Raw genomic sequence first — 24,814 nt, forward strand, 5'->3', positions numbered from 1 at the left:
TCCAGGGTCCCCACAGGATGACAACTCTTGTTCCAGCAACCCTCTCTTTCCTTCTCCTCTGGACCCTGCCAGGGCAGGTCCTCCTCAGGTGAGCTGAGTGGGGGTGAGAAGGAGATGCATGCAAACACGGGCTGGGGAGGGGGGCAACTGGGGCTCCGGCAGAGTTTCCTTGAAGTTTGCCAAAAGCCCATGGATAGTATGGCTCCAGAGGCGGACTCACTCACCTCCATTGAGATCCCAGGAGCCTTTTGTGAAGGATGTCAAAGCCCCAGAGGTGATGGGGAGGCTTCTGCATGGGTGAGAGCTTCCTGGGTCAGGGTAGGGGCTAGGGAGTGAGCCCCTGAACAGAAGCCATCTGTCCTGCCCTCCAACCCTATCTCCCTCCCAACTTGACCACACGCTCCTCAAATCCTTACAAATGACACCAACCTCTGCCAGCTGCTCACCCAAAAGGTTACAACGAGCCAGGATTTTCCCCAAACCACATTAGGATGAAGCCGGGCTGATCAAACCTGGCCCCTCTGCACTCTCCCTACCCTGCCCAGGGAACACCTGGCTGCTCCCTGGAGTGGTACTATGTGGCCATCATTTCCTGGACTTTGGGGCAAGACAAGCTTTGGGCTCCCTATGAATGCCCCCCCACCGATTCCCACTTTTCTCATTAGCTGGTGCAGGGGGCAGGGGCAGTCTAGGTGGACAGGGGAAGCTAGGTGGACAGGGGATGCTGGAGGAAAGATGGCTGTGACCTGGGCTGAACTGGTCAGAAGAGTGCCTCCCAAGGTGGAGGTGGGTGAGTGCCACCACAATATCATCCTCCTTTTCATTCAGGGAGCACCCCAGGACTGCTTGCCTCTGAGGAGCCTCTTTCTCATGTGCTGGCAGACACGAGCGGGCAGGCAGGGATTCAGTGGGATTGGCAGGGAGGGAATAAACTTCTTCAGAGTGAAAAGGAGCCCAAAGTAGAATGGCAATGGTAGCTCAGCTGGAGCTGATATGAGGATGCAGGCAGAAGGGGGCACGCAGCTGGCATTTGCTGGCCCTGATGGAGGGGAAATTATACTAAGGCCCAGGCTTTGGTGGCAGCAAAGCCCTCTTGGTGATTAGAGCAAGGTTAGCCCTTAGAAAGTCTTGAGCCCAAGTCCTTCATTGAACTTATGGAAACTGAAGCCTAGAGAGGGCAGGTGACCTGGCCAAGGTCACTTGGGCACCCAATAACAGAATTGGAGTTCTCCCCACTGCCCCATCCCAGGGCCTTCCATGAGAAAGGTTTCCAGCTCTGGAGCCTCCTGAGTCCTGCCAGTGTTTGGAACTTTCCAGGAATGAATGGGAGAAAGGAGAGTCTACACACCATGACTCTGCTCTCAGGTCCACAAATGAGGTAGCCCTGGAAAAGATGGGCTGCCACCGGGGTTGGGGCCCAAGACAGCTGAGTTCACAGCCAGTCCTGGGACTGGGGCCAGTGGGAGAGATGACATGAGAGTGGAGCTGAGGACGGTGGCAAGGCTCTGGCTGCTCCACACTCAGGTCCATGTGGCCTCCCTGGGGGCGGGGGGCAGATGGCAGACGGCTAGCAGCAGCACCTGGCCAGTGTGGACATCCCATGGTGAAGCCACGGATGACTTCTGCTTGCACCAGCGCCTCCTTGGATTTTCAGAGCATGCTTAAGCCACCTGCTCTGGCAACCCCTGCTCAGGGCCAAGGTGGCCTCTGTTCCCAGGGTAAGAGCTTCCTCTTGCTCTTGGGATTTGAGAAGGCAGGACTCTAGGGGTCAGAGTGAGGCTGCCACTGACCTTCCCCAACTCTGGTTCCTTGGCAGCCTGCCTGGGGCTGCTCGTATCTTAGTACTGCAGTAGATAGACTTAGTTTTTTTTTAATTAATTAATTTATTTTAATTGGAGGATAATTACTTTACAATATTGTGATAGATTTTGCCATACATCAACATGAATCAACCATAGGTATACATGTGTCCCCTCCCTCCTAAACACCCTCTCACCTCCCTCCCCACCCCACGCCTTCAGGTTGTCACAGAACACCAGCTTTGGGTTCCATGTCATATATCAAACTCCCACTGGTTATCTATTTTACGTATGGTAATGTATATGTCTCAATACTATTCCCTCAAATCATCCCACTCTCTCCTTCTCCCACTGAGTCCAAAAGTCTGTTCTTTACCTCTGTGGATAGGCTTAGTTTTGAAGTCAAGAGCTCTGGGTGGGAATCTTGGCTTTACCATTTAGAAACTGTATGATCATGAACAAATTGCTCCATCTTGCACTCCTCACCTATAAAAGGAGGATAATAATGGTACTTATTGAGAGGACTCATGTGAGAACTCTACTAGATAAAGCGTTTAGCATGGTGCCTCAGCTATTTTTATTACTATATCAGTCACTGGCAGGTGCATAGATTTACTGGGAAAGAGGAGCCCACTGGCTCAAAGGAGACTCAGACCCAGGACAGCAGTCACCTCACCTCCCAGCACAGGGGAGCTGGCTCTAGGGATGACAGCAGGATGGAGCAGGAGGCACAGGGCCCAGCCAGGAGTCTAGCTTCAGTTCCACCCTTGCCCTCAAGCCCTTGCTGAACTCCTGGTCCCTGGTCTAGCTATTGGCTGGTAAGCAGACAAGCAGGCATATGGGAGAAACTTTGCTCCCCTTAGAGGAAAACCTGTCGGGGGAAAAGAGGGCTGGCCTCTAGTTTAGGCCAAAGCACACTGGCCCCTTCCTTGAAATGAAGCTCTTAGGGAGATAAGATGGGAGTTGACTTGCAGCATGGCTTCTTTACTGGGAGTCTTTCCCTTGCTCCTAGAGCCCTGCTTTTTTCTGCCTATATTATTGCGAAGGCAAGTTCATCTGCCTGCAGCTGCCTGGACTGAGGTCCAGCTCAGAATGTAGCTTCTTGCTGGAGCAGAAGCCAAACTGCCCTCTCCAGAAGCTGGGTCCTAGCCCTTGAGAGATCAGCATGAAGGCCAAACAACTGAAACCAACTCTTAGGGGTGTCAGTTGCCCTTGAGCCCTTCCCATCCTTGGCTAGGCCAGATGTACAAAGTGTGGCCACAGCTACGTTAATTCTGTCACTCATGTTTGAGTGTGTTCAAGAAACCATCAGAGTCCAAAAGATGGGATGACCCAGAGGGATGATATGGGAAGGGAGGTGGGAGGAGGGTTCAGGATGGGGAACACATGTATACCCGTGGCGGATTCATATTGATGTATGGCAAAAACCAATACAATACTGTAAAGTAATTAACCTCCAATAAAAATAAATAAATTTATATTAAAAAAAAGACACCATCAGAAAGAAAACACTGGATGAGGCCTCAGCTGTGAGACTTTGGGCAAGTCATTCTTCTTTTGGTTAGTTGATTGACTGATCTATCTATCCATCCATCTATCTATTATTTATGTATTAAATTCCATGTTTATATGTGAGATCATACAGCATTTGTCTTCGTCTGACTTATTTGACTTAGCATAATGCCTTCCAAGTCTGTCCATGTTGCTGCAAATGGCAGAATTTTCCTTCTTTTTTATGACTAAGTAATATTCCATTGTGTGTGCTGCTGTTGCTAAGTCACTTTAGTCGTGTCCGACTCTGTGTGACCCCCATAGACGGCGGCCCACCAGGCTCCCCCATCCCTGGGATTCTCCAGGCAAGAACACTGGAGTGGGTTGCCATTTCCTTCTCCAATGCATGAAAGGGAAAAGTGAAAGTGAAGTCGCTCAGTCGTGTCCAACTCTTCGCGACCCCATGGTCTGCAGCCTACCCGGCTCCTCCATCCGTGGGATTTTCCAGGCAAGAGTACTGGAGTGGGGTGCCATTGCCTTCTCCATCCACTGTGTGTATGTATGTATATATCACATTTTCTTTATCCATTTATCTGTTGATGTACACTTGGGTGCTTTCCATGTCTTAGCTATTACAAAGAATGCTGCTATGAACATGGGAGAGGTGCAAATATCTCTTTAACATAGTAATCTTGTTTCCTTGGGGATAAATACCCAGAGGTAGAATTGCTGGATCATATGGTAGTTCTACTTTTAATATTTTGAGGAAACTCCATACTGTTTTTCACAGTGGCTGCACTGATTTCCAGTCCCACAGATCACTCCTTCTTTGGAAGGAGTTTTCTCACTTGTAGAATGGAAATAACAGTTTTTGCCCCCATCACATGAGCACTGTGAGAGCAAAAAGATCTAATATATGTGAAAGCAATTGTCTAGGACTGACTAGTGAGCTGCTGTGTTGGCTTATGGCTGTTTCTGTTCTTCTCATTTGCAAGTGGACAAGCAGAAACCCATCTCCTAATCTCCTCACTGATATGGAGACCAGCCAAAGTGGGGTGGGAACAGGGAAGTGAAGGATCTGTAATAAAGTAGAATATAACTGATCTCCAGCTTCTTAGGTGGTGCTGGTGGTAAATAACCTGCCTGCCAATGCAGGAGACATAAGAGACTCGGGTTCAATCCCGGGGTCAGGAAGATCCCCTGGAGGAGGGCAGGACAACCCACTCCAGTATTCTTGCCTGGAGAATCCCATGGACAGAGGAGACTGGTGGGCTATGGTCCATGGGGTTGCAAAGAGTTGGACATGACTGAGCACACACAGACTGTAGTCTGCCAGGCTCCTCTGTCCATGGGATTCTCCAGGCAAGAATACTGGAGTGGGTTGTCCTGCCCTCCTCCAGGGGATCTTCCTGACCCAGGGATCAAACCCACATCTTCTGCATTGCAAGTGAATTCTTTTACTGCTGAGCCACCGGGGAAGCCCCAGGCTACAGTCCGTGCGGTCACAAAGAGCTGGACATGATGGAAGCAACTTAGCACGCATGCACACACAACTGATCTCAGTGATTAACTCTCTCCTGTCCAGAGTGGCCTTGGCAAAAGAGGAAGTCAAACCTGGGACCAAGGCGTCCCAGCCCATGTCCCCCTCTGATTTCCTGGACAAGCTTATGGGGCGAACATCTGGGTATGATGCCAGGATTCGGCCTAATTTTAAAGGTAAGAAGTATTCATCCTACAAAACCTCCCCCTCCCCACTCCCTTTGGGGACACTGAGCCACCCCCATTGCCTACCTTAGAGCCAGGAGGCTGGGGAACAGGTCTAGCACTCACAGCTCAGAAGGAGCATCCCCACCCCATCACCCTGGGTCTGTGTGCCAGGCACTGCCTTCTCCCAGCAGTGCCCTGGCCTCCAGTTCAGAGAGGCAGTCTTGGAATCTTCTCCCAGATTCCTGGAATGCTCTACCAATATGGCTGTGCTTTGCTACCCTTAGGCCCACCTGTGAATGTGACCTGCAACATCTTCATCAACAGTTTTGGCTCCGTCACCGAGACTACCATGGTAAAGCATCTCCATGCCCCCCACTACCTCTCTAGTGTGAATGGGAGAAGCCCACCAGATAGCAAGCCAGTCTTTCCTCTGCCATCCTCTCCCTGTTTCAGTGTCATGGCTAAAGCCATGGGATGTCCAAAGGTGGTCACTAGGAGTTTATCTTTCCCCAGCCCAGGGTTTTTGTGGCTAAAGGCAGACTAGCCTAAGCAGCAGATGGTCGAGTTTGGAAGATAGCGTCAAGACTAGCACAGGCTTTTAATCAGAAAAACCTGCATTCAATCTCAGACTCTACCATATAATAGTTGTATGACTTTAGGCAGATTTACTTAAACCTCTCTTTGTCTCAGTTTCCTCATCTGTAAAATGGGAATCATAACAGCACTCTCCTCTCAGGGTTGAGGTGAGATTTAAATAAGATGATGCATATGAAGAAAGCGCTTAGCAAAGACTCAGGCACATAGTAAGAGCTTAATAAATGTCTTTTCCCTTCCCATCTTTGCCATATCAGCCCAAGCCTGTCTCCTTCTCCAGTGGAAAATGCGCACTTCCCCTGAGATGTGTTCCCAGCATTTTCCTCCTTATGGCCCTCCTGTGGTAAGCTTGCTAGTCCCTGCAATAAACACTGCCTCTGATGGGCCCATCTTTGTCCCCTCCCAGGACTACCGGGTGAATGTCTTCTTGCGACAGCAGTGGAACGATCCACGCCTGGCCTACCGAGAATATCCTGATGACTCGCTGGACCTTGATCCCTCCATGCTGGACTCAATCTGGAAGCCAGACCTGTTCTTTGCCAATGAGAAAGGGGCCAATTTCCACGAGGTGACCACAGACAACAAGTTGCTGCGCATCTTCAAGAATGGAAACGTGCTCTACAGCATCAGGTGCAGCTGGTAGATGGCCAGGAGAACTCGGGGCAAGGGGCAGAGGCTGAGGGGTGGGGGGAAGGTCCCTGTGCTGTGCTGAGCCACACTCAGCCAGCCTGATTTCTTTCTTCCTGTCCCTGCCAGGCTGACTCTCATTTTGTCCTGCCCGATGGACCTCAAGAACTTCCCCATGGACATCCAGACCTGCACAATGCAGCTGGAGAGCTGTAAGTGTCCCTAGAAAGTCACAGAGCGATGCCTGAGATACCAACTAGTCAACCCCATGCCGTGATATTCCAGACAGGAGAAAGGCAGCCCAGAGTGGGGATGGACTTCCCCAAACATACACAGTCAGATCTTGGCCCGGGTAAGACTAGAAGCCAGAGCTCCTGAACACCCAGTCTAATGTGTTTTTCCATTCCCTGGCTATTTGCAGGTCTGGCTGCCCTATAGGGCTGGGGGATGGGAAGGTCCCAACCTTATATACCAGGGTGCTTGGGCTGGATGCCATTTGAGGAGTACCTCCTGTGTCCAGAGATACGTTCCCTCTCACAGTGCCTGCAGTAATTCTACCTTTACTTCCTTTGAGTTAACATATTCAAGATGCCTATACACATCTAGAGTTGTCAGGGATGGGGCAGTCTTTGAACCCTGATTCTTTGTGAACATAGGCAACTTTTTTTTTTTATTGAAGTATAGTTGATTTGGACTTCCCTGCTAGCTCAGCTCATAAAAAGTCCGCCTGCAATGCAGGAGACCCCAATTCAGTTCCTGGGTTGGGAAGATCCCCTGGAGAAGGGATAGGCTACTGATTCCAGTGTTGTTGGGCTTCCGTGGTGGCTCAGACAATAAAGAATCCACCTGCAATGCAGGAGACCTGAGTTTGACCTGAGGGTTGGGAAGATCCCCTGGTGGAAGACATGGCAACCCACTCCAGTATACTTGCCTGAAGAATGGACAGAGGAGCCTGGTGGGCTACAGTCCATGGGGTTGCAGAGAGTTGGACACAACTGAGCAACTAAGCACAGCACAGCACATAGTTGATTTACAATGTTTTGTTAGTTTCAGGTGTACAGCAAAGTAATTCCATTATATATGTATTATTTTCCAGATTCTTTTCCATGATAGGTTATAAAAAGATACTGAATATATCTCCCTGGGCTATCCAGTAGGCCCTTGTTGTTTATCTATTTTACATATAGCAGTGTGTACAGATTACTTTTGTAGAGAAGTGAGAGAGGACAGTTCTAGGCATAGGACAGTGCCCAGGGCACCAAGGTCAGCCAAGGGCTACCAAGGGCATAGGGTGACAGCCTGCAGCGGCTGTCCCAAGTGCAGGGAAGCTAAAGGATGACAAGACTGGACATCGCCCATGTCCATTTCTTCGCCATCTCCTGGGCAAGTGAGACTGCGAGATCAGGAGTTATGCATTTTTGATCCTCAGAAAATTCTTGTCTGTCTGTTTCTAACATATAATAATAGTGATGGATAGAATTTGTCCTATGTGGTCTGCTTTTTAGAGTTCATAAACCACCTTCACGTCCAAGTCCTCATTACCTCCTCTGAAATATAAGTGGAACATTTTAGAGAAGGGGAAGTGACTTGCCTAAAGTCACAAAGCTACTCTGGGCTAAGGCCCTACACTGGACATCTGTCAGCCTTTGTGTTTCTGCTCCCATTTCTACCCAACATGTGAATATAGTCATCTATGTGGCAAGAGCCTTCACGAAATTCTAGCTCTCCGTGAGCAACTTGGCACTTTTGATGTTAGCTTTCAGTTTGCCCCAGTTCAGGGCCCTGGCTAGGAGTCTGTGGTATGCACATTGGTCCATGCATGGCTGGCAGGGTATAAATAGCTCTCTCCTCCCTGGAGTGAGGTGGCAGAAGCCCCAGCTCCAAGGCTGGCTCAGCTCAAGGTATGTGGTCAGTACACATGCTTACTCCCCTGGGTTTGAGATGGGGCAGGAGGTTCCCAGCTGGGTTCCTTGACATCTTTCCAGGCCTCTTGATGTGCTTTCTAGGTCTGTCAGAATAATTTATCTTTGGGACTTTCTAATGCTTGAAAACTAGGTAGGAGAGGAATCTGAAATCTTCCTGATTTACCCACTTAGGCTGGGCACATGAAGCAGTTGATCAAGTACCCTCTTCAGAATGGTTTTTCTTTCCCAGATGAGCATGAAACTCCTAAAACCCAGGTCTTAGTCCTCATCTGTTCTTTCCTGCCAGTTCTAATCCTCTCCCTACCCCCAACCAACACCCACACTCTGCAGCCCTCTGCCATCTCTTTCACTTTCAGTTGGCTACACCATGAATGACCTCATGTTTGAGTGGCTGGAAGATGCTCCTGCTGTCCAAGTGGCCGAGGGGTTGACTCTGCCTCAGTTTATCTTGCGGGATGAGAAGGATCTAGGCTATTGTACCAAGCACTACAACACAGGTAAAAAAAACCTAGGATCTTACTGGCTGTGGGCTGCACAAAGGGCCTCCAAATGGGAGGGAAAGGAGCAAGGCAGCTGGCCTCTATTGACGGTCCAATCTGTGCCCGATGGCGTGCTAAGTTTCTCATATGTCTTATCTCATTATGGCAGCGGTGATCAGCCCCATTTCTCAGAAAGAAAAAACTGAGATTCTAAGAAACTGAATCAGTTATCCAAGTCCCACAGTTAGTAAATGACTGATTTCAAATTCAAAGCCCATGTTCCACCACCAAAGCCCATATTCTTGTCCCTATCACATGCTGCAGAACAAATGGGCCTGTGTCAGTGAGTGGCAGGAGTGTTCCACCTGTTCTGAGGCCAACTTCATGTGGAAAGTGAGGAATTTCTACATCTGGGAGAATTCAATGACTACATTGAACCAGGAGAGAACAGAATTCAGGGCACCAGCTGGCTTACTGTCCACACCCCCTGCCACTGTATCTCCAGTCCCCAAGTCTCATGAACTGACATGGTTTCCCAGGTGTGAAAACTGGGTCAGGAAATGAAGAGCAGCTGCTTTTCCAGCTTGAGCACTTTCCTTTTGCAGCTTCCCTAATCGCTGTAGGTTCCTCATTTCCACCTACCATTTGGCTGTTGTGAAGAGCTGTGACGCTGAGATAGGGGCCACAAGCTGAAGAAGGGAGATCCTGGGTCCCTCCAATGGTGTGCTGATATGCTTTGGGCGCAAGCCTATGAATATGTGTTTGTGTATGCAGGGGTGCAGATAGTTGGGGAGAGGAATGAGGCATTGAACTTAGAAAATGCTGGTGGGAGTGGAAATTGGTGTAAACTTTTTCAGGAAAAAAAAACTGGCAATTTGTATATAGACTTATGGTTTTCAAATTTTGGCGTGCATCATATTTCCCTGGGGAGCCTGTTAAAATGTTGATTCCTGGGTTCTACGTCTCAGAGATTCTGATTACATGTGCTTGGAGTGATGCCCAGAAATCTGCATTTGAACACAAATTCTGAAGATTCTGATGCAGGTGGTCCAGGGGGCACACTAAGAAACTTTAGTCTGGAACCTAAATTTTTTCCCTACCTGTTGATCCAGGAATTCCACTCCTTGGAATTTATTTTAAGGAAATATTCCAAAAAATCATATTGACTTTAGACCCCAAGAGGGCTCCTGGGTCACTTTATACTGGCAAAAACTCAGAACTGCTCTTAATATCTACCGATAGGGCAGAAGTTAAATAAATTACATAGCACATCTGCTTGCTGGGATATTATCCAGAGGTCTAAAAGGATGCTTTCAAGGCATTTATATCAACATTGGAAAATACAAGTGGAAAAGGTTAAGATTCAAAGTTGTATACACAGAATGATTCTATTGTGGTGAAAGAAACAAACCAAAAGCATTTGTTTAAAAATCCTGTAAGAAAATAGCACCAAGTGTTTCTAAAGCAGTGTGATAAGAGCAAGAACTTTGGAATCAGATAGAGCTGAGTTTGAATTCTGGCCACACTATTTACTAGTTGGGAACCCTCAAGAAACATAATCTCAAAGGAGCTTCCATTCCCTACCTGTAAAATGGGAAATAATAATTTTACCTGCCCCAAAGAGTTGCTATGGGGTTTAAATGAGATAAACTATATAAAGTCAGGGCACTTAGTAGGGGCTTGATAAATGTCAGTTTATGAATATTATTATTCCCTCTCTACCTCTCACATTTTTTCTATGCTAAACAAGTCATATTCCATTTTGTCATGGAAAACAAAAGCACTATCATCAAAAAGAAAAAAAAAAGAAAGAAAATACAGATATCAAAAACACTTCATGGCTAGAAGCCTGGGGTGGGATGAAGTGAGGTGGACTCAGTGGGAGATCACAGCATCACACGCATGACAAAGTCTTAGTCAGTCATTGATGAAATCACTAACCTTGAGGAATCAGGCCTGCTAACAGCAAGACCAGGCCACAATAAAAGAACAACATACGTATCCTCTGCTTTTTGCCTTGGTTATCCTAAGCATCTACTGCCAGGGGAAGCTCTGAGCTAGTGTTTTCTTAGCCTTGGAGCGTGGGAAGCAGGGTAAAGTGAAGGTGACTGTCAGAGGAGGAGAGCATTGGTACATTGCCCGGGGCCAACACACTTTTTGTTGGTGGAATAGAACGCTGCTGCCCAGTGCTGTCTGGGAACTCGCTGCCCACCGTCCAGAGCTGGTCTCTGTTGGACACTGTTTCCAGATACTTGCTATCCAGCTCTTCTTACTTGCTTAAGACACAGGCAGTGTTTATCTCAGTGAATCATTGCTGGAGAGCTTCAGGGGTCCCAGGACACACCAGCAAGGATGCTGAGATTGGAGTGGAGTCTAGGCTCATCGCTTTGTTAATCATGAGAATAGTACCAGCTGCCTACGTGTTCAACACCTCAAATGCATCATCTAACTTAATTCCTACAATTGTCCAGTGATGGAATGGATATTGTTGTTATTCTAGTTTATAGACAAGGAAACTGAAACTTTAAAAGCTTCGGTGTTTCACCTGAGGTCACACAGTTAGTGAGCAGAAGCTTCAGGAGTCAAACACATACAGCCTGGCTTTGGAGTCCTCCCACTCTTAATCCTCTTTCAGTACTGTCATGGGGAAGGCCTTCTGCTGGCAACTAAAGTGCTTGGAGCAAGAAGAGGTCAGGTCCCTGTTGGCTACTCTGAGAGCTTCATCAAAACATACATCTGGGACCTGGGACCATTTTGAAAGGCTCAATTATTGACCCAGCTTAGGTGCCCAGAGGCTGGCCCACAGAGATAGGGCTGCCCTACTCCTGCCTCTCAGTTTCAGCTGCTGGCTGGGAACCTGCGGCCTGACACCTCACCTCTTTCCTTGCAGGGAAATTCACCTGCATCGAGGTAAAGTTTCACCTGGAACGACAGATGGGCTACTATCTGATTCAGATGTATATCCCCAGCCTACTCATCGTCATCCTGTCCTGGGTCTCCTTCTGGATCAACATGGATGCTGCCCCTGCCCGAGTGGGCCTAGGCATCACCACTGTGCTCACCATGACAACTCAGAGCTCTGGCTCCCGGGCCTCTTTGCCTAAGGTGAAGAGACATGCCAGGGACCTTGCTTGCCACAGAGCTCCCCATTTCCCATTCATTCCCCCATTCCCTCCCACTGACTATTTTCCTCAGATTTAAAGTAGAGAAGAGCCATCAAGCAAGAGCAAGTGTCCTGCATTCTCTTCCCCTGGAACACACTGCTAATACCATTGCAAACAGTGTGAAGACTGGGGTTGCAGATGCTGTCTGGCTAGGGAATGAGTAGACAGTGCTGACTTTGACTTTCATCAGGAAATACTAGCATGTCCAAGATCAAAAGACCCTCAGCAAGTAGAAAGCCCCATTGCCTCGTGGCACAGATGAGGGTATTACAGCCCAGAGAGATAGAATGACTTTCTCAAGGTCATACTTCACAAGGAACAATCAAAGAAATACAAGGATTTTAAATTGATGTCTGTTTCTCACTATGTCAGAAATCAGATACTATCATGAAGAGCTCTAGAGACAATGTCCCTTCTTTGGGGGTGAGAAAACTTTGAGGCAGCAAATAGCAATTAAAGTCAGTGGACTCAGATTTTCTAGGGCCAGGTGATATTTTGATTACACAGAGAGATTTGTGCTGATGGGACTGGACCCAGGTTTTCCCTGCCTCATGTCTTCATAAACAGAATTTAGAGGTCATCACCTCAATGTCCTTAAAGTCAGCAAGGCTCTGAGATGATCAGGGAGCAAGCTAATTCATTCATTCAGTAAATATTTATTGAGCACATACTGTGTACCAGGCACTGTACTATGCCATGGAGAAATAATGGAAAGCGAAACAACACAGTTTTTATGGCTCTTATAGTGAATATGTTCCCTCTTGCTCTGTTTTGTTGGAAACCAGGCCCTGTGATCTCATATCTCCCAGTGTTTATTCCTAAGAAGACTTTTACTGGGGACTTAAACAGGGGGTGATCTGGACACTCAGACTGAATTTACAAATTTCCTATATACTGGGGTGGTGGGGCAATAGTTGTTAAGAATAGGAGATTAGAGACAGGTAGTTTTGTTTTTTTTTTTTAGACAGGTAGATTTTTATTGAAGTCCCAGCCTCATCATTTGCTAATGGTGATCTCAGGTAAATTCCTTCTCAGTCTCCTCACCTGTAACGTGGGAATATTACCTCTTCCATAGGGTTATTGCAAGAAATATATACGATAATGTATTAACAGAGAGAATGGTGTTTGGCACATAATAATCACTCAATAAGTGTTAGCTATTGTTATAATTATTAGGAGTCTAGGTGAAAAGGACTGGGTAGTGGACCTAGGCCTAAAGCAGCTGGTAGTGCTCTCAATTATTTTTGAATCACCAGGAAACCTTTGAGATGATCCTAAGTTCCTCTAGGGACAGATAGTGACAAAGCTGAGATTAGGATCATGTCACAGGGAAAATTGTCAGAGATAATTTCCTATACAAGCATATCTCATTTTATGGCACTTCATTTTATTGTGCTTTGCAGATCTGCTTTTTTTCCCCCACAAATTGAAGGTTTGTGGCAACCCTGAGTTGTTAAATGATGGTTAGCATCTTTTTAGCAATAAAGTATTTTTAAATTAAAGTATACATATAGTCTTTTTAGACATAATGCTATTGCACACTTACTAGACTACAGTGTATTGTAAACGTAACTTTTACATGCACTGGGAAACCAAAAGATTTGTGCGATTTGCTTTATTGTAGTGATCTGGAATCAAACCCACAACATCTCTGAGGTAGGCCTGTAAGTGTGTTTTCTAAATGGCAAGGATATTGAAGAGGCTATGAGAGGCAGACTGGGCTTAGGTGAAGCCTACAGGGCCAGATGGGGCTGTGGTAGTGGCCTTGCATGAGACCAGAGGAAGAAAAGTAGTTCAGACCTAAGAACCCTGCCCTAGTTTATTGCCGCTGCCATATAAGGAGATTCTCCTCTAACTCAGGGAGTTGCTTCAGTTTATGCCTTATTCTTGCTGAGAGAACTCCTTTCTCCAGTCCCCTCCTGTGAGCAAACACCATCCATCTGCTCCCAGGAATCATTCTGTTTTCTCATATAGAAAGAATGTACTTTATTGGAGGATTGCTTGGTTTTGTTTGGTTGGGGGTGGGGGTTGTGGTATTTGGTACCTTCTCATCAGATTTTGATGACCTTTTCTATATATATATATATATGATTGAAGTATAGTTGATTTACAATGTTGTGCCAACCTCTGCTTTACAGCAAAGTGACTAGGTTATACATATATAGACATTCTTTTTTATATTCTTTTCCATTATGGTTTATCACAGGATACTAAATATGGTTCCCTGTGCTATACAGTAGGATCTTGTTGTTTATCCATGCTATATATACCCGTTTGTATCCACTAATCCCAAACTCCCAGTCCTTCCCTACCCCACCACCTCCCTTTTGGCAACCATAAGTCTGTTCTCTATGTTGATGACCTTTTCTTGTCCTCATTGGCCAATGGCAAAGTACGCAGGCATAGACCCTAAACTAAAAAGTTTCATTGGCCAGCCCCACAGAGCAAGGGACTAAGTCAGAGAGCTTCTGCTCACTCTTGAGTTTGTGCAACATTAGATTTCATGGGAGCCCCAAGGGAAAATGTGGGGCCAGATCAGGGGCTTTTGAAAGCAACAGCAATCTCACCCCCAATACTAGTCTAGTGTCCAGGATGAGAGCAGCCGAGGGTCACTTTGTAAGGGAACTCAACTGGGATGGCCGTTTCCCATGCTACTGGAAGCCACTCCATCTTTGCCTTTATGAGGGCTAGGGCTCCCAAAGGCACCCATCATTGTCTCTTTGCCAGGCTCTTGATCTATACAACTTCCAGTTGGTTCAGTGTATAATGGAAGGGCTTAATGGAAGTTTCTACTAGAGACTGACAGATTAGACCTAAAGTTGAAACAGGAAGGAGGAACCCAATTCTTTCAAAATCCTGTCATCTAAATGGGTCACAGCTCTTGGGGCAGGTAGTAACAAAGGAGATTAAGAGGGCAAACAGAACTAGCAGAGACAAATACACCATCCACCTATTCATTAATTCAAAAGATACTATGTGCCAGGCTCTTAGCTAGGCACTGGAGATAGAACAGCGAACATGATAGAAATAGTCCTTGCCACTGAAGAGCTTACAATCTAGTGAAGGAAAGAGCCAGGTATATTTGATGGATGCTCAGGTGCAGGTAACCTGAGCACATCCAGTAAGGGCAATCAACCCAGACCAGGATGATTAGGGAAGACTTCTCAGAGGATATGGTATCTAAAGTGGACATTTAAGTAAAAATCATCAAGGTGAAGGAAAGATACACAGAAAGAGATGATCCCCTTGGGAGACAACTGAAATTGATCAGCATGGCAGGGTCATAGATTGCAAGGGACAAGGTAAAGCTGAAGAAGTAGGCAGGAGCTAGGTGTCATGCCGAGGGGAGCACTGCCTATATCAGAAGGATAGTGGAGAACCACTGAAGGGTTGTAAGCAGAGGAGTAATATGATCAAACTTACATTTTGAAAACAAAATTCTGGCTGTTGTTTGAAGAACAGATTGTAAGTGGCCAGCAGAGATGCAGGGAGATTGTTTAGGAAGCTGTTGCAATCCTTCAGATGAGCCAGGATAGTGAGTGGATGATTTCTAGAGATATTTAAGGTGCATTGTTGACACTTATTGTTAACAAGACTTTCTTCCTGCTTCTTAAGGTGTCCTTTTCTTTTGATGATCCAAAGTCCTTCACGGACCTCCCCTGTCATTACCTCATTGTGGATTTTCATAGCACTTACTTAACATCCCTGGGGGCACAGTGGGACTGGGAGATGGTAAATGAAATAGGAGGCCCTCTTTGTAGGTGGCAAAGTAGAAACACCAAGGGATGCTTAATCAGGGTTGCCTAGCAACCCACCACTATCATCTCAATAGAATTGCCCTAAAAGAAATAGAGCAGAGTTTCTCCATCTTAGCACTATCATCATTTTGGTTGAGATCATTTTTCTTTGTTGTGTGAGTTGGCGGAGGGGTGGTGTCCTGTGCACTGTAGGATATTAGCAGCATCCCTGGCCTCTAGAAGCCAGTTGCTAGCACCACCCTAAAACTGCGACCAAAAATGTCTCCAGACATTTTGAAATGCCCCTGGTTGGGGGGGGGCGGTGCAGGGAGATGGGTGTGGGGGTCAGCCCTGATTAAGAGCTACTGAGGTGGAAGATTTTGTGAGACCTGCTCCTTACCTGGAGTGTGCAACATCCTCAATGTCCAACATAGCAGAGGCTGGTGAAAGAAGTTGCCTGTCATGAATCCTACTCCTGCTGGGGAACCGCATAAGGTGAGCTTAGCCGCTCAAAACTTTGTAAGGAGGTGATCTGATTGAGGAAGTGGAAGGACTTCATAAACCTGAGTTCTGCCCTCCCCTCTGGTCCCACCCAGCCACAACCCTGTTTCAAGAGAAGTGAGCATTTAATCTTCACAAAGGAAATGGGAGAGAAAAGTACAGTTATCTCTCAAGTGCCCTTGGGGGATCACTTCCGGGATTCCTTGCAGATACCCAAATCAGCAGATGTTCAAGTCCCTTATGTTTGGCCCTCTGTATCCTCAAATGCAGAACCCATGGATACAGAGGGCTGATGGTACCTGAAAGCTACCAAGGCAGGTAGTAAAGGAGACCACTAGGGACCGGATAGGCAGAAGCCAGCATTCTTGAAATGACAGAAACATCCATAGCAGGGGGTGGATGGTGCACCCCATTTGGATCCCTACCCTGTTCTGCTCTTCATTGTGAGAGAAGAGGCCCCTGTTCTCCACTCATTCCAAATCCTCACCAGGGTCTCTTGCAAAGAATGTCAGGGAAAAATCATAGGGTCAAAGGAAGAATAGACATGGAGGAAGGAAAGGAAGGAACTCATAGTCTGGTATTGAGACTGCAACCTAGGTAATTTACAGCATTGCTAAATTGATGCCCAGAATCCTTAAGCCCTAGTGCCATCTTCTCACTGGGTAATCTTGGCTAAGACTTTTCCCTTCTAGGCCTCGAATGTCCTCATATGTCTCACTTGTGAATAACACACCCTGCCCAATTACCACCACAGCTGTGTTATCCTAGGACAGAACAGAAGGCAAAGAAATCCAGCATTCATGTTCATTGCTTTTTATTCAAAGAAAAGAATCAGAAGAGGATAAGAATGAAAAGGACAATAAGAAGCAGAAGCAGAAGTTCAAAAAGGAGAAAGAAAGGAAGGAAAAGAAGTATAGGCAGGAAAAGTAGCTGGAAGTGGAGGGTGAAGAGGGCAGAGGGGTGAAGCATGATGGGTGGTCCTTCAGATAATGGGACATATCAAGGAAAGGTCCTTTAAACACGACAAGAAATTCAGGATAAAGCTGCAGAATAGCAGGCAGTTGATGCAGGCTGGTAATCCAGTAAAGAGGCCATGAAAGAACTCGAGGAAGGTTGACTCTTCCATTGATGGATGTTGCAGGTGTCCTATGTGAAGGCAATCGACATCTGGATGGCCGTGTGCCTGCTCTTTGTGTTCGCTGCCCTGCTGGAGTACGCTGCTGTCAATTTTGTCTCTCGTCAGCATAAGGAATTCATTCGACTTCGAAGAAGGCAGAGGCGCCACCGCATGGTGAGCATAACTAGGGAGGAGCCCACTTCCTTTCTCCTTTGGACTCCTTCCTTCCTACTACTCCTTCCCAAAACCAAGACTCAATCTAGAGTGCAAGGACTAGACAGGCAGTCAGGAACCCTGGATTCTAGTCCCAGGCTGGTCACAAATAAGCTAAGTACTTTAACCTTTTTGATTCCATTTCTTTATCTGTCCAATGGGACATTCATTCCTGTAGGGCCGTCTAGCAGAGTAAATTAAGGGCATGGGCAGATTCCCCTGCATAGTAAGCACTGCAAATATATTAGCCAATATTAGAACCTTATCGACTGACTTACCACGAGATTGCTTTGAGAATTAGTAGTGGTTGCTCCTGACTCTCCTCCCACCCAGGAGGAAGGTACCCCAGGTTGTCGTATACTGATTGGTGGTTAAGAATTCAAGTCAGGCATTGGTGCCTTTCTAGGGGAGCATTATAAAGGGTCCCCACCATAACTAAGCTGGAATTAGTTTAAACACTACCACTTGCATCTTCTGGCTTTTTCATTTCTTCACCTTGGTCTCCATTGGGTGCATCAGATTTGTTAGGCATGAGTTGTTATTTTCTCTCATTCTTGTTTGTGATCACCTGGGGAAGCAGAGTAGGTAGGGATCTTGTCCTCATGACAACAGAGGCAGTACATCCTCCCCCACCCCGGCCCATTGCCCAGACAATAGGTGCTAGGTACACTGTCATGACAACAGAAGTGCCTGGGCCACTGTCACAGAAGGAAGTGCCCAGTTATGAGCAAAACTAAACGCCTTTGCTGAGCTACATAAGGTTCACTTAATCATCAGACACACCGAGTTCTGGCCTATCCTGAGCTCCAACTCCCTGTTTACTGCCTAATCTGGAGGCACTAAATCACATATGATCTCTGGGTGGGGAAAGAAAACAATGATCTATCTAAGCAAACTGGCTCGAGCTTGTTGGGGCCACTCTAACTCTAAGGTTCTTCTCTCTTCCTAACAGCCCCACCTCCCATTTCAGCTGCTCCTGGAGTACCCTTACCATATGTCTGCACTAAAAATATCTCAAAAGCTACCTCCGGGATTTCATGTTCCTTGCTAAGGTCCTTTCTGCTGAGGGCAGTGTTCTTGTCTCATCTAGTGGTTCGTCGGAATTCATCAATTTTTTCCCGGCTTCAGTCCTTGAGTTGCGGCCTGGGAAGCACGCCCTCTAGTGGAGTGATCCACAACTGCACCTCCTTGAGTAGGACCGATCAAGAGTCCTAAAAGCCTTTCCTATCCAGCAGCAGCATCCTAGGCAGAGGCTCAGGGGAAAAAACATATGGACTTGGCAGAAGGGCAAGAAAAGTAGATGCACCCTTTTGTAAGTTAACTGATCCCACCTCCTTAGCTGTGTCAAACCTGCCCACGGGTACCCAAATCTTATCTTTATAGGGGTTTTAATCTTGGTGCCTTCTCCATGCTTACCTTAGAAAAGAACAGTCTGCCAACCCATTCCAGACTTCTTTTCCCAGCTAAATTGCCTCTACAGGTGTCCTGGTAACAGAAGACTGCTGCAGTCGCTGCAGAGCTACTCCAGGGTGACACTTGTCCCACCTCCTTCCCTGCACCTCTCCAACCTCCAACTGCCCACAGCCTATCCCCTCCTGGTCATATACAGGGTGATCCTGACCTCATAATGAAGCCTGTCATAATCAGTGCTCAATTATTACATAGTTATAACAGTAGCCTGGGCCCTGCTTAGGCACCTGGATCCTGCCTCAAAGTGGCCCAGGCTTTTGATGAATATAGATAAAACCTGAAAACCATTACCTGTATCATTAGTTCTGTCCCTTTTTGAGTTTCCTACAGTCATTGCTATCCCAGAAGAAATGTAGCCAAATCCTGGAGGTCAGTGAGCAGGCTGAAAAAGTTGATACAGGGTTGATTCATTTCTAGAACCTCTCTCTGGACCCTGCTATTCCAGCTAGAGAAGCGATTTTCAGTCTGAGAGGAGCCCTCTTAAGGGAGAGAGAGACTCCATAGGATTTTCAAGGATCCCTTAGCCAAGAGCAAGTTAGGAGTATTCCAGAAGTCAGCCAGCTGTTCATCAAGCTCCAGACTTCATCTTGTTCTTCTCAAATCCCAAATCTCAACCATCCATTTGCACTTTGTAGTGGTCTCCTTCCATGTCACAGTCTAAGATAGCTTATTTTTTTCCTAGACATTTCTGCTTTGTCTTCTTAGCTAGTCTAGAAGCCTCACACAGAAGGGTCTGTTTCTTATTTTTTATAACCTCAACAGGCCCTGGCACTAGGTTCTGGACACAGCAGCCACAGAATCCAGTCCGCCAATCTTTGCAGACTTATTGGCAAGGGCTCTCTTTCAAGATGGACAGAAGAAAAAGCCTTACCATTATCAACAGAATAACTTGAGAAATGGAAGAAATTTAAAATACTGCCCAATCCTCTCAGGAACTTGGTCCCAGAACCCTGCTTGCCTCTTTCCATCTCCCAGGACCCTTCCCCATTCTCCAATCTCCTCTCCTCACTTCAATATACATCACTCAATATCGATCCATCCTTCCCATCTTCACAACTCATCTCCCACACTGTGCATTCCCATCCCTGCTTGATTTTGGAATATCTTTCCTCTCTAGTTCCCCAGCCCTCCTCCCCTATAGATATCTGCCACAAAAATGCTCCATTTCAACAGCCATGGAAGCCACAAGTATGTTTAGTGTGCTCCGTCATGTCGACTCTTTGCGACCCTATGGACTGTAGCCTGCCAGGCTCTTCTGTCCGTGGGATTTCCCAGGCAAGAATACTGGAGGGGGGTGCCATTTCCTTCTCCAGGAGGATCTTTCTGACCCAGGGATCCAACCGTGTCTCTTGTGTCTCCTGCCCTGGGAGGCAGATTCTTTACCACTAGCACCACCTGGGAAGCATGAAAGCCACAAAGTGGAGTTTAACTCTCCACTGTCCCTCCCCAACACACACACAAACACGCACACACCTCTGAATTTGGCCTAAATAAGCAATACCCAAATTCAGGACCCTCACCCTTGAATTTTAGCCCACTCATCTTTGCTACCCCAACTACAAGTACAATATGTTAAAAAAAAAAAAAAAAGTTTTTTTAAAGAGCCCAGGGTGACTTATACTATTGGCCATTTTTTTCCTCTCCTGTGGGAAATAGCTTTTTCCAGCTTGAAAAATAGTTCCAAATAATTCTCTTTAGGTTTACTGTGATTGGAGAAAAGGGAAAATAATTAGATCTATAGAAACAGAAATAGCAAAAGTTGGATTTAACTTTCTCTTTCAGAGCTTTCTGCAAACAAATACATTCCATGCTTGTATCCTCTAGCTCGAGATCTACAGGGATTAGGATGAGCAATGGGGAACAGGGAGTCTGAGGGACTCTGAACTGGAAAGCAAAAGAAAACTTCATTTTATTTACTCCCTCATTTTTCACTTCAGTTCAGTCACTCAGTCATGTCTGACTCTTTGTGATCCCATGGACTGCAGCACACCAGGCTTCCCTGTCCACCACCAACTCCTGGAGCTTACTCAAACTCATGTCCATCGAGTTGGTGATGCCATCCAACCATCTCATCCTCTGTTGTCCCCTTTTCCTCCTTCCTTCAGTCTTTCCCAGCATCAGGGTCTTTTCCAAGGAGTCAGTTCATTGCATCAGGTGGCCAAAGTATTGGAGTTTCAGCTTCAGCATCAGTCCTTCCAGTGAACATTCAGGACTGATTTCCTTTAGGATTGACTGGTTTGATCTCCTTGCAGTCCAAGGGACATTTTTCACTTACTTGGGAGAAATTTTGTTTACCTATGGTTCTTCATCCATAAATTGGATCCAGCACAACCTGTCATGAAGAAACAGTGTGAAAATGAACTACAGAATACAGGTGAAGTGAGCCAAGGCCTATGGTGATAGGTTGTGTAAAGAACTTAAACGAAAGAGCTGAGGTTTCCCCACCACGACAACTCAGGGTCAAAGCACCACCACAAGGGTGAATTGCCTCTGGCCTACACATGTACAGGGCTTCCCTGATGGCTCAGGGGTGAAGAATCCATCTGCTATGCATCAGTCATAGGAGACACAGGTTCAAGCCCTGGGTGGAAAAGATCCCCTGGAGAAGGGAATGGCTACCCACTCCAGTATTCTTGCCTAGAGAATCCCAGGGACAGAGGAGCCTGGTGGGCTACAGTCCATAGGGTTGCAAAGAGTCAGGAATAACAGAACTGACTCAGCATGCATGCATGCACACGTGTACAACTCTCTTCACAGAGGCTGGCAAAATCAAGGATTGGGTAGCAAGGCTCTCTGGTGAGCAGACTTAGAGAGACCTTTCCCTATGCCAACTATGCCATTCTTTTTAAGGGGCCTCAGGCCATTGTGCAGAGGTGGGGCAGGAAGCAATTGTTTTTTCTGCCAGGCACTCTGTAGCTAAGATTCTCTTCTGAGTAGACTCTTCAGTTTGAGATCCTGAGAGGATGCTGGCTTCATGAGAACAAAGCCATTCCCTGTCCTGTATTCCGCATGTGGCTCATCAGTCCATTCATTCATTCAACTAATATCTACTGGGTGCCTATCAGATGCCAGCACTGTGCTAGGCACTGGGCACACAGCGGTGAGCCAGACTGATGTCCTTTCCCATGTATGAGCCTGCAGCAGGCAGAGAAAGAGATAGGATCTGTTGACAAATCTCTGACCTGAGCTTGTCTACCTCTGATGCCCAGTGACAGGCTAGGCCTTCTAGTGCTAGGATAATCAAGGATTAATGGGACCAACCACACTAACATCTCATTGATGAAGCCACTTTTAAATGGGTTACTATAATTATAGAGGTCCCAGGATAAACACCCTATGATGTCCTTCTAACTGCATAGCATGTGTAAAATCTACTTTATCTACGTTTTATGTATATATGTCACGTCCATTCAATATATACATGTGCCTTATTCTGTTTAGTACTGGAAGTCCTAAGTATCAGGAAGACTTCAATTCTGGGCAAACTGAGAAGATAGTTGGTACCATCCCACAAGAGGTTATTTCTTACATAGCTGAAGCTTTTACTGCTATAAACATTGATACTTTAAAAAATTATAACCATCTTTGAATGAAGTATTCCTAGGTTGTAGTATATACTTACCTGTCCTAGGTCTAATTTCCAGGTTGTGAACCACCACTTGTGATGGCAGTGTGTCCTTTAGAAGGAGACAAAATGGGGTTGAGGTTGTGTGCTGCTGCTAAGTCACTTCAGTCGTGTCCGACTCTGTGTGACCCCCTAGACGGCAGCCCACCAGGCTCCCCCGTCCCTGGGATTCTCCAGGCAAGAACACTGGAGTGGGTTGCCATTGTAGAAACCAACAATAAATAGGCTCTGAATTAGGCCCTGAAAGACTCTTTTTTTTTAATTTTTTTTTATTTTTTTTTAACTTTACAATATTGTATTGGTTTTGCCATATATCAACATGAATCCGCCACAGGTATACACGTATTCCCCATCCTGAACCCTCCTCCCTCCTCCCTTCCCGTACCATCCCTCTGGGGTGGTCCCAGTGCACCAGCCCCAAGCATCCAGTATCGTGCATCGAACCTAAAGTTCTATTGATCACTCGGGAGCTTTGGTTCTCTCTCTCTCTTCTTTTTCCTCTCTTTCTCCCTCTCCATCTCTCTCTAGGTCTCTATCCACCTATCTTTCTGGCCTTACCTCCTAACTCCCAGCTGTGTTGTAGCTACTTAAGGTTGTCAGTTGTCATTTTTATTGGACAAATGAACTTTGTGTAGTCTGCTACATTACTTAATGCTTAGATAAAATTTACCTCTTCAGTGTTAATGTGTTCATCAGAATTCATGTACTGCACATGAATGGAATGTGTATTGGGTAATAAATGTTACCCTAGAAGCACACACATCTGCAAGAGCATAATCAGCTTTACCCTAATTCAGATAACCCACTAGGTTATTTAAAACTTTTGGAATTTTCAGAGATAAACATTTTTTTAAAGATACTATGTACAAGGAAACATAATTCTTCAGCTTTTGGAAGTCATTAAAGTCAAGTTTCCAAGTCTAACTATCTCAGCTGTGCTTTCTAAAGGTTTCATTGTTCTCTTTATTCTGTTTATTACCAGTCAGAGATAACTTGACATTGAGATGTGCCTCTCACAGTGAGTTGGCACTTTCCTGGGTTTTAGATGGCTCTAAATGATGTTACGCATTTTAAAAAGGCAGCTCAAGGCTTATCTGCAAATGGAATCATAAACATATACCATACGTACCATGTATAGCTGCTTAGTGTACATCTATCTTGTGAGTAGTTTTGTGACCATAAAAAAGCATGCAATGAGCCTGTGTATCCACCTACCCTGTCTGCATAGCATCACCTGAGATACTTGTGTGGTGTGGTCTCTATTCTTCTACATTAGAACTGTGACCTCAAATTCTGCCTTTTCTTCCATGTAATTCCAGGAAGAAGATATCATCCGTGAAAGTCGCTTTTATTTCCGTGGCTATGGCCTGGGCCACTGCCTGCAGGCAAGGGATGGAGGTCCAATGGAAGGTTCTGGCATTTATAGCCCCCAACCTCCAGCCCCACTTCTAAGGGAAGGAGAAACCATGCGAAAACTCTACATGGACCAGGCCAAGAGGATTGACACCATTTCCCGTGCTGTCTTCCCTTTCACTTTCCTCATCTTCAACATCTTCTACTGGGTTGTCTATAAAGTGCTACGGTCAGAAGATATCCACCAGGCACTGTGAATAGGAGCTTAAGAGTCCAGTTGTTGGCTTCCTGCTTTCCCCTTGTGGGCTTTCCCTCTCTAGTAGATTCCATCAAGGGCTTGGACAGCTCCTTCCTGATCTCCTACTCAGAACTTCAACAGCCAATCCCAAAGCTATGTGGAGCTACAATGCATGGTGCCAATGGTGGCTGTACTTAGAAAGATGGCTCACCTATCTTCATCCAGATTTTCTCCATATACTATCCCATTTCTCATGAAAGTAAGGTTTGGCTATGTTCTTGTGGCCAGGATAACCCTGACTGGAGCTTCTCTGTTTTTAAGTTCTCTGGTAGAGGATATTCAGAACACTGCTACTAGATTCTGGCATTTGTCATCTTAACCTGTACCAATCTTTGCCCTGCCACCTCCTACCCAGAGTCTGACCTTTACCATGCCCTCTGTCCCTCCTACCACGGGCCAAACAGGAATCTTTCCCATCCCCAAGTGCTGCCCTGTGTGACTTAGTCAGGTTTCCTTGACCCTGGGAGGAAGGCAAGGGGACAGATTCCCCACTACTCAGCTTGGAACAGTCATCGGCTACACTGGGGTAGGGTGTTGCTATACAACCCAACAGAAAGGTTTAAGTTTCCTTGGAACCTCAACACTGTTAAAATGGGGTCAGGAATCTTGGACTCTCAGAAAGACCACCTTTCCAGATCTACCCAAATTTCCTGATCTCAGAAATATTTGTTGTATTCCCTAACTAGCTAGCATCATGGCAGGGTGTGTTTGACT

At 46.3% G+C, this 24,814-nt stretch overlaps 1 protein-coding gene and 1 long non-coding RNA gene across 5 annotated transcripts; one reads left to right on the plus strand and one right to left on the minus strand.

Annotated features, from left to right (window-relative positions):
- Positions 1 to 17: 17 nt before the first annotated feature.
- LOC129638505 (glycine receptor subunit alpha-4) lies at positions 18 to 24,059 on the plus strand. The gene is made up of 9 exons (XM_055562987.1): positions 18 to 88; positions 4,876 to 5,006; positions 5,282 to 5,349; positions 5,998 to 6,221; positions 6,348 to 6,430; positions 8,500 to 8,640; positions 11,513 to 11,727; positions 17,166 to 17,315; positions 23,769 to 24,059. Exons 1-9 carry the CDS (start codon positions 18 to 20, stop codon positions 24,057 to 24,059), a joined length of 1,374 nt encoding a protein of 457 aa, XP_055418962.1.
- On the minus strand, positions 16,862 to 18,988 carry LOC129638509 (uncharacterized). Of its 4 annotated transcripts, none has more exons than XR_008707862.1 (3): positions 18,771 to 18,988; positions 17,850 to 17,922; positions 16,862 to 17,285 (listed from the first exon to the last, which is right to left on the minus strand). It is a non-coding gene; the product is annotated as an uncharacterized LOC129638509 (long non-coding RNA). The 4 variants fall into 4 exon arrangements; XR_008707863.1 differs by having other exon boundaries at positions 17,817 to 17,922; XR_008707861.1 differs by lacking the exon at positions 18,771 to 18,988 and adding an exon at positions 18,380 to 18,557.
- Positions 24,060 to 24,814: the final 755 nt, after the last annotated feature.

The sequence above is a fragment of the Bubalus kerabau genome, chromosome X (genome assembly GCF_029407905.1).
Source record: "Bubalus kerabau isolate K-KA32 ecotype Philippines breed swamp buffalo chromosome X, PCC_UOA_SB_1v2, whole genome shotgun sequence".
Taxonomy (NCBI): Eukaryota; Metazoa; Chordata; class Mammalia; order Artiodactyla; family Bovidae; genus Bubalus; species Bubalus kerabau.

Coding starts and splice junctions, on each gene's coding strand:
- LOC129638505 (XM_055562987.1), top strand. CDS start 18: ATGACAACTCTTGTTCCAGCAACCCTCTCTTTCCTTCTCCTCTGGACC. Junction 11,728..17,165: donor CCCGGGCCTCTTTGCCTAAG/GTGAAGAGACAT, acceptor TGGATGTTGCAG/GTGTCCTATGTGAAGGCAAT. Junction 17,316..23,768: donor GGCAGAGGCGCCACCGCATG/GTGAGCATAACT, acceptor ATGTAATTCCAG/GAAGAAGATATCATCCGTGA.